The following is a 16,297-nucleotide window of genomic DNA, read 5'->3' on the forward strand; positions in this document are numbered from 1 at the left end:
GGAAAAACACCTACGAAACATACACAGGAGGAAGAGTCTCAAATTTAAGTAGTCATTTTGTCCGAGAAAAGAAGGAAGACCACTACTGAATTACAAATGAAAGCGAGGCCTCCAACCAACACTCATTCCAGGCAGAGACACACATCCAGGACTCCCATCCCAGTGACAGCGCCTGGGAAGGGATCTGAGCTCTCAACACACCATCTGAACAGCTACCATTTGGGTCATCAAGCTGCCTGCTCATCAACTGCAACTGCTGTGGGTGGAGGAGACCTTTGAGTCCCTTGTTTGAGGCTGCAGTTTGGTTTACAGGTTTCATTCCTTCAAAGCACATGTCCTCCTCTTGATCTGACATGTATCCTGGGGGGCTGGGGACACCATCCAGCGTCACTATAAACTTGGGACTTGCAGGTTTATCTGGTTGTACAAGATCTCTGCCAGACAGATAGAAAATACCATAGAATTAGGGAAACGAACACAAAAACCTGAGCCCCCTCAAGTGCTCTTCAGCAGGACTAGCACTCCCACTGGCTTTGTAGTCTCTTCAGTAAGAAAAGACTTGGGAGGACTTCCAGGTACAGCAAGCACCCTGGGTTCCTGCGAACACGCGATGGCTACAGCCAACCACTGTGCCATCCTCACCAGCAACCCTCCAGGCTATGCTAAGGACAATCGCCCCTCAACCCTAACCCGCCACTGTCCATTTGGTCCTCACAGGGTCACATGGAAATAAGCTGAAAAATCAAAGCATCCAGGCTTAGACCACAGTAACCAGCAATTCTCTATTGACACTAACTTTACTTCTATACATTTGTTCCTTCAGAGACCATTTACTCCATCCTCTAAGGGAAGTGTCACCCCAACCCAATCTGCTAGCTCTGTAAAATATCCTGCTTTTGATCACCTGGATGCACATAAATAAAAGAATCTTATTAACAGAGGTCAGTTGTACACTGACTTATCTGTGGGTTAATGGATTTCTGAACAAGAAAGATGACCTGGAATTTCTGAAAACTGGACTTGGCTAACTAGTCATGGCCGAACTGCAGACTCAGTAAAAGCACTCTCCAGCTGGGGCAAGGATGGGGAGGGAAGCTGAGGACTAAGGGTTAACCTGCACTGTCTAATCAACATAAATTAGCTACACGAGAAAAAGAAACCATCTACCGTGTCTGCATAAGGTGTCCTGAAAGTACCCGAAGGGTATCTGCGGTCTTCATCCCCGACTCCTGGTTTGGTGCCACTACTATTTCCTCAGACAGCTTTGGCTTCTTCAGAATAAATGATCTTGTGTCTGCATGGACCATGGATTCCATGTCATAGTAATCTGAGCCAAAAAAATTGGCCACAAATGTTTACTTTTGAATATACCTTGCATTCCCAACATCACATATGTGAGAAGAATGTCAATCTTTTATATATTTGCAATTATTTGCAAAGGACAATCACAACGGTTCTACTCAGGAATAGGGCTGCAATTCTGTGCCAAACATCTTTTCAAAAAAGAATCCCCTTCCTCATAATGGCACATTACTAAGCCATTCCAACACTCACAGCCTTCAGTATAGACAGGTTCTTACGAAAGGCATCTAATGTATTATCATTAATGATATAAACTTATGCTAAGTACATTTTCTAAAAACACGTGGAATAGAGTACTAATGTTCCCTAGAATTACGATACAAAGACTGTTTAAATATCTTTCTAAAATCTGTTTTGCTCATTTTGCACAGAGAACATAGAATTCAACTGGCATAATAACTGCCCGGTTATAGAGAGAAGACTACTCGAAAGGGAGTTTTAAGATACATGAGCATTTAAGAAAATATAGCAAGGAAAGAACCAACCTTAATGCAAATAACCACAGCTTACATCATCTACAACATGCTTCTTAAGCCTGACTACTTTATAAAATATGCCCAGATCTGGAGCCCAGAATGGAGATAGTTTGACCTATTAATATGCCATCAACTGACTAAAGTTAATGAGATGCACTTAAAATGAAGAGCAAATCACACAGGCCAAAATTCACTTAGGTTCAGTCACTGAACAACCTGAACACCCGAGAGCAGTGTGCTCAGTACACAAAGAAAAACTAGAACAATGGATGTATACACAATTTCAGATCAGTGCTGCCTAAAAGCCAATTCAAAGGGTATGAACAAGGTGTTGGAGAATACCAAGAAAACTACTCCAGCTGGGGGATCAGGAAAAGCTTACAGATGATGAACATCTGAAGCAGGTATTCAAAGAATGAGCAGCAATAAACTAGAAGAGAGGGAAAGCTGGATAACTGAGCACTGCAGACAGAGGTAACCATACGGTGAAAGGCAGGGGCTTCCTACAGCATGAAGACCGAGACAAGGGGAGAACTGGTGTGGCTGGGGGGCATTATGGTGGGCCCAGAGGGTCAGAGGCCACAAAGGTGGAGGCACAAAGGGTCTTCTAGGTGTGTGTTTGAATTCTGGCCTAGAAGCAATAAAGAACCAAGGTTTCTAACTGAGTAGGGAGGTGACATGATCAAATTGGTTTTTAGAAAAACAGCATTAAGAATAGACTGAAGACCTCAATCTCAATTACGAGGCTGCTGCCCAGGAAAGACAGTGAGCAGTCACATTCCACACTCTCATTGGCTCCAGCCCCATCACAGCAGTTGCACTTTCCCCTAGCATCATACGAGTGAAGCATAGCTGCCTTCCCCCGTCAGGGCACAGGAGACGGTGAGGAGGGAGGCAGATGGAGTGAGGGCAGGGGACGAACCTGCCACAGGAAGTAAAAGACAGGTGAAAGAGCAGATTTCAGAGGTGGCAAAAATAAATTTTAATTTTACATTTATTTAGTTTGGAATTTTTGTGAGGCGCTCAGATGTTTAGAGAGAAGCTGAAAATTCAGATTTGACCATTAGATTGGGAGAGAGGTAAGAGAAGGTGGAATGAGTGTTCAATAAACGGCGCATACTCAGGGTAGCACTCACTGAATCCTAAAAGGGACCTAAGCAGCAGATTTTCCTCCCATGTGACAGACGACCAACTTGCAACTCAAAGTTCTTAAATGGTTCTGTGAAGTCTCAGTGACAGCGAAAGTGGAGGCCAGAATCTGGTGCAGGGGCAGCCGCACATCCTCACCACCCTGCACTTCTTTGAGGCAAAGCAGTTCCACTAGCTCACATCTTGGGAGAATTCAGAAGAGCTGAAAATAATGCTGAGGGCAGGACCCAGGGTAAGGTTAACATTTTAAGGGGCACTAAAGGAGAGGATTTGAGAATGAAGAGGCATTTGCAGTGCAAAACGGAGACAGTCAAGTCCTGGAGGTCAAAGGAGAAAAGACTGTAGGAAACACGGGAATGTAAGTGTCATATACCAAAGTTTAGAAATGTGCACACTGAAAACAGAGCTTTACATTCCACATGAGCCTGGTCACAACAAGGTTAGCATCAGCAGCCTGTCATGTACAAGCAGATCAAATGAAGAGTTCATGACATCTACTGGGTAAAGACCACAGACTTTACCATGCATTTAATTTCCTCCTGAAACCTCACTAAAATGTCAATAAAGGGTTTTTTTAAAAAAAAAACAAAAATAAACTCAAAGGAAAATAACTGAAAAAGGAGAGACAACCATATTTTGAAAGTGGAAAACTAACTTATCAGATCTTCAAATGCTGAGTCTTAAGCCAATAATGAAGCAATTCAATGTGGATCCTCAAAATCTCCAAAGACAGACACTGACAGCACAGGGGACCCTGGGAAGGGGTGAAGTGAAGAGAGGGCCAAAGAGAGGTGTGCTCAAGGGCCCATTTCGGAAGCCACTCTTCCTCAACTCTGGTTTCTTCACTTTCTCCCGTGTGCCCCTACCTCCATACTGAAGGTATCTGGGACAACTGGAGACGCTTTTCTGTTGATCAGTGTGGAGAGGCCTACAGATGAAACATCCTGGTCTCTGACAGCATGGTGCTACAACAAAATACACTACATGTATACCATTAAAATTTTGAAAAGCTGTCAGATTTCTTGATAACCTTTGACTACGTTCTCCCTTGAAGAAAACTAGGGCTTTAGATTCTTGGAAAGGTGAAAACAGGGTCTCTGGACCAAGGGATACCAGAAATGATAAAAAAAAAAAAAAAAAAGAACCATTCTGAAAACAGAAAGGGGTTGTTAAGTAAACATTAGGTAGTAATTATGGTTGAGGTGTCTCCCCCAGCCGCCTTTCCCCACTCCTAGTACCCTGGCAGACAACCCATTCCTTGAAAGATCTTTCTTTGGAGAAGCTGACCCTCCTAAGAGGAAAGACCTAAAGACACTGACATTAGGGTACCTCCAACCTAGAGGCAAGACAAATCACCCTCCACTACAGATCTATAATCAAATGTGGAGTCAAAAGCCACCCCCCCATGCCCAATGAACACCAATCAGCTTTCTAAATGCCCCACTCTTAAATATAAGACAACCAAAGATCCCCAGACATCTGAGGAAAATCTGTCATGAAAGACAGCATCAGAACAAGCAAACAACTTGGAGACAGTAAGACCAGGAGGGGGAGGAAAAAACTTTCAAAAACCACCTTTAATATCCTCAGAGAAATAAGAGCATTGCATACATGAAACAAAACCAGTATGTTACAAACTATAAAAGAAACATGCAAAAACAGAAAGGCTCTCAGAAATAAAAAATGACAGGAGGTAAGCAAAAGATGTAGCATTCACAAGCCTTGTAGAACTACTTGATGCTTCAAACTGCATTTGCACTGTGGATAAAAATAAAAACTGAAACAGAAAGAAATGTGTGTGAGCTGATGAAGTGGCTACAACAATCACAGACCTTAGCTGCCAAACATTTTAAAGATAATGCTCTTATGTAGAAAGTGGGATGGCATGTTGGGAGATGAGAAAGCAAAATCAAGGATGGAGAGTATCGGAACGCTTTTACAGGAAGAAGCCCTAAGAGAGGCAGACACAGGCATGTGGCGATACTACAAGGTTCATCAACTGGGTAGGACCTGGCATCTGGATGGAAGGTAAGCTTTAGAAAGGACAAGAACATTTTTCTGAGACAGAGGGCCAGGGAAGAGTCAGGCAATTTACTTGTTGACTGTGGAAGCCTGACCAAGTGGGGAAAATAATTCAATTAGGAGCCAAAAGGGAGGAGGACAAGGGACGAGAGCTTCCAAAAGGCAGGTTTAGGGGAAACAGAAGGAGGCAGGAGAAAAGACATGTGAATTTAAGATGGCTCGCTTCATTTATTCAGCAGACATTTATTAGGGATTGCATATGTGCCTGGCAGGGGCTAGACACTGAACACAGAGATAAACAAGGCAGTAGCCCCAGCCTTGAAGTATCCCCTGGTATGTGCAGCTGTGTTGGGGGTGGGGAAGACAGCTAAACAAGTTACAGTGGCTCTAAGGTGAGAAGTTGTAGGGATGGCCCTGGCCATGAGATTCTAAAGTAAATAAAAGTTAAGTTATTTTAAAGTTAAACAGGCCAAAGGACACTAAAGCAGTCAGGTCATCCCTAGGGCAGGAAAAGTGGGAGGCCAACAGATTCCAGGGACCCAGGTGAAATGGCATCAAAGGAAGAAAGGTTTTAAATGAGGTGAAAAATACAAACACCAAGTAACATGAAAAAAATGCAGATCTTGTCTCCTGGCCCTAAAATATTTTCACAGATCTAAATATAGCATCTTAGGGGCAGGATCTAAGAGGTACAAAATACATTAAATGAGGTGTAGGAATGGAAATAGCAACTGAAAAATGCTAGATTACAATGAAAATTTAAGATTATTACCAACCTTGACCGACTGGCAGAGTTTCTGCCAATACTGGGTCGATCTGCAGTCGGGATAACAATTGTCTCTGTTGAGTTCCTAGAATATAAATTGTGAAATTTCACTAAGCTTAAAAAATAAACAATTACCAGCATGTGTGTTTCCAGAAATTAAGCCCAAAATAATCTAGGTTAAGTGAAAAAAATTTCAATTTTCAACTATACAGTAGTATTTACAGATGCAAAGTTTGTAAGGCAAAAACCTGTATTCAGGGTTAAACCCAAAACAGTAATGTACGACGTTCCTGTTTTCCCACTGTGTAGAAGCTGGTCTTCTTGGACTGAAGGTAAAGCCTGGAGCTAAAGGGAAGAGGGAGGCCACGCCCAGGGCAGGTGCTACATGGACCCACAGCTCTAGCCATCGAGGACAGGTGACAACCAACCACAAGGTCATTGTGCGCTCACCCATAACCTAGGCACTCACGGCTCCAACTCACTCTGCCACCCCTGGACTTGCAAAATACAATACTCCAGAGTTGCTGAAAGACAAACTATGGGCTTGGATGGATACAAAGAGAGAACAACGAACACCTAAGTATGACGATCAGAGCTCTCCAGTCTAGGTCCTGTATCAGCAATGCATGAAACCATCATTTGGCTTTCCTTAAAAGATGCTCAGCTAGTTTCATATTTCTTACACAGGTTCAGAGTGTCCTCATAGTTATACTAAAGAATAAAACAAAAGCAATGACAGAGTTGATTTTTTCTATCTTCAATTCAATGGCAAGCTCTTTGAGAGACAGGATGTCACACTTCTCCGAACTCCCCTGCTTAGAAATTAGCAGATATTAGGTATTCACGTGCTGATTTAAAACAAAAATGTTACAGTATAGTATACAAGAATGTGACTGATAGGATTTCAAATACTGAAATATTAATGAGATGCTTACATCATGCTAACTTTAGTATATCTCTTACTGGCAGTTACAGATGGGCAGCTTTTGCTCAAGCAACTGCTTGCCAACTACCACATTTCATTAAAAGAGGCTTTAAAATTTTTAAAGCTATACTTGATGCAGAATTTTATCAGCTATTTTCTTTTAAAATGTAATTTCTATTACATTCTTCTTTAGTGGTACGCTCCCCAAAAAGTTACCTCTTTCCAAAATCATGGTAAAAATAGTAAATCCTGAGGAGCTAGCCTGAAACACAGATGTCATTTGGTTAAGATGCTAATTTTGTAGGACAGCTTGAGAAACTGACATATATCAGGTTAAAGGAAGAATGCTCTTTCAGTTAAAATTCAACACAGCAGGTCTTTTTAACATCAACAGTGAACACTGATTTATATACTTTAAAATAATTCTGAGACGCAGACACATGAAACAGGACCAGTCTCACATTTCAAATTTTGATTCATCTCTTCACACTCATCTATCTTCTCAAAAACATTTTACGACTAAAAAAGATGGAATTCTGACAGGTTCTAGGCTTATAAGTTAAAATAAGGTAGAGTCCTATTTTGCAGGAAAGGTCCACGGAAAATTCAAGTTGTGACCTGCTGAACTATAGTCAAGTTACACAAAAAGATAACAATCCATAGTTGAGCACCTAGAAGGTGTCACATACTAAGAATTTACCTTTCTCTATGTTTCTAAGGAAGCCAATTATTTTTACATCAGCAGCCCTTGACTGTGATTGAAAATCGACTTCGTCTTGAAGATCTTCAAATCGCCTGTTCCCTTTAGATGTTGAACATTCATTCATTTTAACCTCCAAAGATGATATTTTTGCTTCATTCTGTGACACTCTAACATTTAGATTAAGAAGATTAGCTTCCACTGTCAAAATAGCTGCTTTCATTTCTTTAATTTCAGTTGATATTTTCCTTAAAAGATGGGAAATATTATCCAGCTCATTCGGCGAACAAAAGGAACTTGTTACAGACCCTAAGTTAGCTGGCCCAGATGGGAAGAAAACAGGTGGCGATGGTGATGGAAATCTTGAAGCCATTTTCATAAAATTCTCTCCCTCTTAGTGTCTGGTAATTTTTCCCTTCACAGCCCATTAAATTATTTCATCAAAAGTAAAAGCAGTGATTAAGGCTGTTACTTGAAGAGGTATTAAGAGTGGATGCCATTTAAAAACCCATAATTGAAAAGATACAGTTGTAGATTTCTGGAGTCAGGACTCAAAATAAACTTGAAAATGCTAATCAAACCAGAACAGTAACAACATTCAACTAAAGAGCCCCAATATGAGGGCCCATGTATCCTGTAAGTCCTACTTAGAGCTCCTCTCTGAATAAACCCTATTATTACATGTAAACTTACTTGTGGCTTCGGATTGGTCAAAAGCAGACGTGTGACACTTTCTATTATTACCTCATATGACAAGGAGCCCTGAAGATCAGGAGCACACATTAAGCAACAATATTTAGTATTTTATACCTGAATATGATGTGAATTTAATGTACTTCTGCCTCTTCCTCTATTAAGCCATCTTTTTCAAGCTTTACACAGTATTTTTGTTATATGGTATTTTGGGTTTCACTTTCCTTGAAAATAATATTAAGACAGCCCTTGGCATTCCTTTTATAAGGAGAGGACAGGGAAGTAACTGGGCCCATGGTCAGACAAATCTCTTTAAAACTGTATGTGGGAATAATGATGTTCAATTGCACTGATTACGGTAGGAACTGAAAGACAGGGGAAATGAGGACTTGACTTTGGTTTGTAATAGGCCATTATTAGAAATGATTTTTCTCCCAATCTGTGAGTTGTCTTTTAATTTTCTTGATAGCATCCTTTGAAACACACAAGTTCTTAAGTTTGATAAAGTCCAACTTACCCATTTTTTCTTTGGCTGTTTCTCTTTTGGTGCCATACCTAAGAAATCATTGCCTAATCCAAACTCATTTAGATTTATAACTATTTTTTCTCCTAAGGGTTTTATAAATTTAGTACTTACACACCAGCCTTTGATCTACTTTGGGTCTTTATACTTGGCATACAGTAAGGGTCCACTTTCTTCTGCATGTGGATATCCAGTAGTCCAGCACCATTTGTTAAAAAAACTATTCTTTCCCCATTGAATTGTGTTGGCATCCTTGTTGAAATTCAACTGTTCATAGATTAGGGTTTATTTCTAGATTCTCAGTTTGATGCCACTGGTCTGAACAGTCATCCTTATTCCAGTGCCAGCTGATTACTGTAGTTTTGTAGTAAGTTTTGAACTTGGGAACTAGAAGTTGCCCAACTTTATTACTGTCCAATAGTTTTGGCTATTCTAGGTCTTTTTTATTTCTATAGGAATTTTAGGATCACCTTGTCAATTTCTACAAAAAAGTAAGCAGGGAATTTTAACAGAGATTGAGCTGAATCCACAGATCAATTTGGGGAGTATTGCCACCTTAATGATAATAAAGTCTTCTAATCCATGAACACAGGATGTCTTTCCATAGCTTAACAGGTTAAGAGAGATGTCGTTTTTATTCTGGTTTACCTGCCAACCAACAAATAAATTGTGCAAAATACAAGGATGCCGGATTGTGGACATGACTCTTCATAGCCTCTCCACGAGAACTGTGGCCTTTGGCTTCCCAGATAAACAGATGTCATTCACAGTAACAGAATAAAGAAAAAATGCTTAAGTTTATATAATAGAAGCTTTATTCATTTCTCCACTGTATCTGTAAATTAATTCTTCGAAATCTTTAATTAGAAAATTTTCAAAATTTACAACGCTTTGGTTTCACACAGGGTGTTTAAATGCGTTAGTTGACAGATGACATCTACAGTAAACACTAGGAAAAGCACATCCTCAACCAAGGGCCACCTGCAAACCAGCTGGTTCACTAGAGGGCAGCAAACACAACTTCAATGAGAAAAGCAGAGAAGAGGTCTACTGGGAAGTCAAAGAAACAAGGAAATGCCATGTCTGAAGGGAGGCCTCCTGTTAGCACCCACTGCGCCCAGCCCAACTGCAAAAGGCAAAATAATCAAAGATCCTGCCACAGATTCCAATGTAAATATCTACCATATAATATTTATATATTAGGTACAGGAAGTTTATATATTTTAAAGAAACTAGAGTACTGAAAGGTTAAGGTTAGCTATTAAGTAACAAAGCCTGGATTAACAGCTAAGCTGCCTGGCTCCCCGAGTCCATATTCATAATCACTATGCTATTATTGAGACTCTCTAGATGATACATGAAGTGGAACATAACACATCACAGAGAAATTCACCTGGCATAATATTTAAATTAATGTAAGTACATATATGTGTGCATGTAATTATACATACAATTCTACTTTCTACAGGAAGGATGCACATAGAAACAAACAAAATGCCCGTAAGACACCAACCTCTTTTAGGTGCAGTGCTTACCTCTGAAGAAGGCAGTGGGCAGAATGAGGAGGGGATTTTCCTTGTTTTCTCTGAATGTAACCAACCCTCTTTACAAATTAGACTCTTTAGAGTGCTTCCAGTCCAACATAATATATTAAGTATATGCATTATTTATAACCCCTCCTCCTTCTGGAGTCCATAAAAATGAAGTAAAGAACTTAAAAAGGGCATGAATTCTTAACATACAGCAATGGATTCTAATTGAGTTGCTAAGATTATCCAGAGGTGTAGGAAGAAAGTATCAGAAATTCCACTAGAAATATTTCTATCTCCATCCTCCTTGAGTTCTATTTTTACATGTCATATCATATATACCAATAGCCTATGTTTTTATGTAAATCAAATATATATAGAGAGAGTGTACACACTGAAAAATAACCTTAGTATACAAAAAATCTGTATGATTAGGACTACAGAGATTACCGATCTAGAGATGAAGATTAGGGAGAGGATCATAGATGAGATTTCAACAACCTCTGGAAAACAAAAAACATACGGGCAAATACAGAGAAGAAAAGCCACAAGCAAGACCCTACAAAAACTGCAAGTGAGATGCAAAGCATAATGATGTATTCACTAAGGCAACAATTAGTTACTGAGCTACTGCTAGGTTCCAGGTACTGTTCTGGGCACTCCATTAACAGCAGTGAACAACACAAATCCCTGGTCAAAGAGCTTATATTCTGGTGGGGAGGAACAGAGATGGATCTCAAAAACAAAAATTAAAATACAGGTTAAAATATATTCTATGTTGAGGGTTTTTAAAGCCCTGTGTCTATATAAAAATACCTAAACTTTGATCATTAAAATACATATTAGATGTTAATATAGAAGTGCTATGGGACAAAAAAACTTTAGAAAAGTGGGTTGAGGAGTGGGGGGCTGGGGAAAGCATCCCAAAAAGGACTTCTGAGTGAGCTATGTGGACACCTGGAAAAAAACATTCCAGGGAAAGGGTAAAACCACCTCAGGTGTACCTTTCTTTGCTCTGAAAGAGAAACATACCAAGTCATGTCTGGGGACTAGCAAGGCGAACAAAGTGGGGGGAAGGAGAGGGTGTAGTGACAGGATCAGAGAACACTGACTTTTATTTGGAGTCTAATGAGAAACCACCAGCAGATTCTAAGCAGGGGAGTGGCATGATCTAATTTGCAGTTTAAAAGGACCATTGCTGCTGTGTGCAACAGACTGCAGGAGGGCAAGTCTGAAAGCAGACAAACCAGTAAGGAGACTTCCGATGAGGCAAGTCATGGATGATGGCTTAAACTAGGATGGTACAGGCAGAGTGACAAGGGGTGGGTGAATTTTAATATATTCTGAAAGTAGCAGCTGACAGGAGTTGCTAGAGGTGGAAGCAGAGAGGGAGGTAGGTGAGGGAAAGAGGAAAGAAAGAAGAAAAAGGAAAGGAAGAATGATCATTAAGTTTGAAAGAAAGAATAGCACTAGTGTTTTCTGACCTGAGCAACTGAAAAGTGGAGGTGCCATTAACTAAAATGACGAAGCCCGCAGGAAGACCAGACTGGAGGGGAATATTACTAGTAGTTGGACAAGTTTAAAATGATTTATTATGTATCTAAGGATAAATGCACAGTATGAAGTTGGACAGGAATTAGGAATTCAGGTACGAGGTGTCCAGGCTGGAAATACAAATTTGTGAGTTGACAGTGCTGAGATATTTAATCTGGATGAAATCAACAAAGGGGTATCCACCAGGGAAAGGCTGGAGCAATGAGCAAGTAAGAATACAAAGGATGTGAAAGTGAAAATAAGGTTTACTAGTGGTGTAGCCACAGACACAAGATAAAATTTGAAAAGCAGGTTCTTTTCTAAAGAAACACAGCAAATTATCTGGAGAGTCTAGACAGCTAGTGCGAATGTAAGCAATCCCCAGGGAAACTCCTCTGCAATTTCAAGGCTAATTGCAGGTCCTTTTCTGCTTTACTTTAAACAAAATCTGCTCACAGTAAAGCTTAGCCCACATAACTCTAAGTAAGCCTTTGTACTGCCTTTTCTTAACCAGGAAGTACATGTCTGCACACACTGTTGAAAAGAGCCTGCATATAAAAGGGGAAAAAAGTAAACAAAAAACTGACTGACAGAAACCATCAATTTGGGAACAAAAGAGAATTCTTCAAAAAGAAAAAAGAATTGTCTAATTATGTTGTTCAGATAAATCTGAAATGATACTGTATCCACAAAACAAGATACCATGAAAACAGAAGAGCTTGTGGAAATTTTAAAATATGCTTGCCTAAATGTAAAAAAGGGGAGGGGAGGGGAGACTGAAGATGACTAAAGCACAGAAACATTCTAGACTAGAAGACAAAGTCAAAAATGAGAGAAAACGTAAGATAGAAAATCAAAGCAAGTAGTTTAACATCCAAGTAAAGAAACTGCAAAAGAAGAGAGCAATGAAAACAGAGGAGACAATGTTTTTTAAAGAAATAATGGTAAAAAGAATTTCCCAGACTAAAAGCATAGATTTCCAAATTAAAAGGATGTACAGGGCATCCAGCCCAAAAGTGACTAATTAGCATATAAGCTTATTATTACAGTAAATTTCAGATATCAACAACCCACAGAAAATCCTAGAAATTTCCAGAGAAAAACCCCCAGGTATTCTTTAATGGAATAAAAGTCAGATGGGCAACTAACTTCTTGGCATAGATAGTTTTAGAAGCCTCAAGATAATAAAGACATGACTTCAACGTTTTGAGGAAAATGATTCAACTTAGAATCTGCGCCCAGACAAAGTATCAACAAAGTACAAAATATCTTTAGATGTCAAAGCATTCAGGAAATTTAAGTTTTCTTAAGTTTCTTCATGATGTGGTGACAAAGAGAAAGGATATACTGAGACAAATAGGATCCAAGAAATGTAGAGCAGACTCAGGGGAGGAGGAAGTCCTGGGAAGACAACCTTGAAGTAAAGGCCTAGAGAGAAACCAGTCAGATGAGCAAAAGAGGACAGAGGCTCTGGGAGGAAGGACCTAAGAAAAAAGAGAGCCCAAAGATTTAATGGTATAAAATGACAGACCTTTAAGCTACAATACAGGTAAGCAACACAACGAAGAGAAGAAAGGAAGTAAATGTAAGGAAAACAAAACGCTGCGTAAGAGAAGAAAAAAATAACACAACTCTAGGGAATCCCTAAACAAATTCTGCAGAAGAAAATGTAAATTTAGCCCTGCAATGAGTAATATTTATATAGTCTTAATACCGTAAATACTGCTTGTTGTTTCTCAACTTTGAGAGTCAACTTACAAAGCATGGTATTCTTACATGGAAACCAGATAAAACATGTGCTCTGGGAAAACATAAACTTGATCATCTGTGATAACAGAAAAGTACAGACGACAGAATTTTTAAGATGGGGTGAGAATTAAATGAGGACATAAACATCCTTACCTTTCGAGAGTCAACATATACTGAAATCAGGAAGTCAAAATAAACTGAATTATAGTTAATCAGATAAGAAATAAGGTATTTAGGTATTTAGGTATATTAGTTAAAAATGACAAAAGTAATCAGTAAACAAACTAAAAAGAGTGATTTTACTATATGGGCTTGGAGGAAGGGAAAAGTTGAGTTAGATCCTGATATATGATATACCACAACAAGAAATCAAAAGATACCATTTGTATTTGATGAATTAAGAAAAAATTCATCAATTAAGTAATGAAAGCATATTATTACAGACATGGAGAAGGTAAAGAAAGTCACAAAGGGAAGGATTTAAAAGTGGTGGCCTCTGGAGAGAACCAATGTGGAGAAAAATGAAACAAAGAATATGCTTTTTATTTTAAAATTTTCTATGCTATTCAATTATTTTCTAAACTATCAGCATGTATCAGTGGGCATTACAATGATGTTTTATTTTTCCAAATTTTCTATCATGGGCATGTATCTTATAATGCAAAATATTTTATTTTAAATGATTTACACAGCATATATCCAAGAGGAAAAATAAAAGGAAATCCACGCCTAGACACATCGTAGTGAAACTGCAGAACATCAAAGACAAAGAGAAGATCTTGAAAGCAGCCAGAGAAAGGACAGATCACCTACAAAGGAACGACAGACAATTAGAATGACAGACATCCACTCAACAATGGAAGCCAGAAGACAATGGAATAATATATACAACGTGTTGAGAGCGAGTAACTGTTAACCTAGATTTGTGTATTCAGCAAAACTACTGCACAAGAACAAGGTAAACAGACTCTTGGGAAATTTACCACCAATAGATGTTTTAAAGAAACTCCCAAAGAATATACTTCAAAATACTGGAAAATGATGATCCCCAAATAACACTGAAGAGATGTGAGAACAAAAAATGCTAAATATGCAGGCAAATCACAACAAATACTGCCTGGGTAAAATAATAATGGTGTCAAATTTATGCATTTAAAAAAACACCAAAATGGAACACTGGAAATGCAAAGTCAGGAGGGTAAAGACAAGAACTGAGGTATTCTGTTTAGGAATTACTGCTTAGGAATGGGGTCAGAATATTAACTTTTGGAATACTTAATTAAATTTGTGTGGTAAAACTTCAGTGGTAGACTCTAAAAGAACAGAAATGGTATATTTAAATAAAACTAGTAAAAAAAGAAGTTGCGCTGGGTGAGCAATAATAACTAATGAATCTTTTAAAAGGGCAAAAGAGAAAAAAGGAAAGCAGGCAAATACAAATAAAAAATATGACAGGCACTAGTCCAGCTACATCAATAATTCTAATAAATGTGAATGGTCTAAACTCTCTAATAAAAGACAAACTCAGATTGGATTAAAAAATAATAGTGTTATGATATTTAAGAGACATATACACCTAAAGCCTAAGGACAGAGAATACTAAAAAGACATGGAAAACAGATATGTGAGGCAAATACCAACTAAATGGTTATTTAATATCAGACAAAACTGATGTTAAGAAAGAAGTATCACTCGGTATCAAGGGTCATAGATAATAAGACTTGATTCATCAGGAAGATGTTAACAATTTTAAATACATACACACTTAGTTTAATAGCATCAAAATAAAGAAAGCAAAAACTGACAGAAGTACACAGAAATTTAGATAAGTTTGTGTCACCCTGACGGGCAATCTCAAGAAATTCTCTCAATTACTGACAAGTCAAGCAGACTATAAAACTCAGCAAGGTCAAGATTTGAACATTAATTATGGAACTTTATCTACTAAATGCACAATTCTCGATCCAACAATTAGAGTGTCATTTCTTCCAAATGTATATGGAAGACATACAAAACTACGTCTTTAACAATTCTCAAAGGATACTTATTATTCAGATCATTTTATCTAACCACAATATAAGTCAAGAGTTATATAATGAAAGACTGAGACAAAACAAACAAAACCTCCATATGAATTAAAAACACTTCAAAATAAGTCACAGGTCAAAGGTGAAGATCATAATGGGAATTGAAGATACTCAGAATGATAATGAAAATATTATGTATCAAAATTTGTGATATGCAGCAAAAACAGCGCATCAAGAGAAATTTACAGCTTAAATGTTTACATTTGAAAAGACAATAGGCTAAGATAAATTAATAAAAAAGATGAACATATTAAAAAGAGGAGAAATCAATGAAAGAGAAAGCAAACACACCAACAGAAAATCAGTTAAAGCCAGAATTTTTACTGTTGTGTTAAGTGTTTGAACAGATGGGCAAAATAAACTTCTAGTGACAGATTAAGACTAGTAAAGGTCAGACAGCTGAGAGAAGACTATCAACAATACAAAGCAGGTTTATATTTTAAAAAACCTATCACAGACAAAGCTGTAGAAAGGTGAGTAAGCACATTAGTAGCTATTTACAGTGTCACTACATGCTTGAAAACAAATTAAGTTTAATAGTAGTAAAAACAGTCCTTATCAGTAGAGATGCTTGATAACCATTTCAATTTTCTAACCTCTTACTTTTAAGACAAAACAATGATGTAACATCTTTCTATGTTGACAAGATAGTAACTGCACTTGTGGGGGTGAGGATTTAAGAATGTGGGTAACTGCTGAACCACTGTGTTATATACCTGAAGTCAATATACGATCGTGTATCAACAATACTTCAATAAAAAAAAAAAAAGACATGGAAAACTA

The 16,297-nt window shown here is 38.3% G+C and overlaps 1 protein-coding gene across 13 annotated transcripts in view; it reads right to left on the reverse strand.

The window, feature by feature from the left end:
* Positions 1 to 16,297, reverse strand: part of ZC3H14 (zinc finger CCCH-type containing 14) — a 36,375-nt gene that overhangs the window by 6,439 nt on the left and 13,639 nt on the right. For 4 of the 13 annotated variants that reach the window (XM_017679871.3, XM_017679872.3, XM_017679870.3 and 1 more), the window contains 3 exons: positions 5,786 to 5,860; positions 1,168 to 1,327; positions 202 to 434 (listed from right to left, as the gene is read on the reverse strand). The exons of 2 other annotated variants lie outside the window; for them this stretch is intronic. In XM_017679871.3, coding sequence (XP_017535360.1) covers positions 202 to 434; positions 1,168 to 1,327; positions 5,786 to 5,860 — 468 coding nt within the window. Of the gene's footprint in view, positions 1 to 201; positions 435 to 1,167; positions 1,328 to 5,785; positions 5,861 to 7,400; positions 9,118 to 16,297 lie in introns of those variants that run through there. 7 more of the 13 variants (XM_036991903.2, XM_017679873.3, XM_017679876.3 and 4 more) reach the window with 5 other exon arrangements.

The sequence above is a fragment of the Manis javanica genome, chromosome 8, assembly GCF_040802235.1.
Source record: "Manis javanica isolate MJ-LG chromosome 8, MJ_LKY, whole genome shotgun sequence".
NCBI classification, from domain to species: Eukaryota; Metazoa; Chordata; class Mammalia; order Pholidota; family Manidae; genus Manis; species Manis javanica.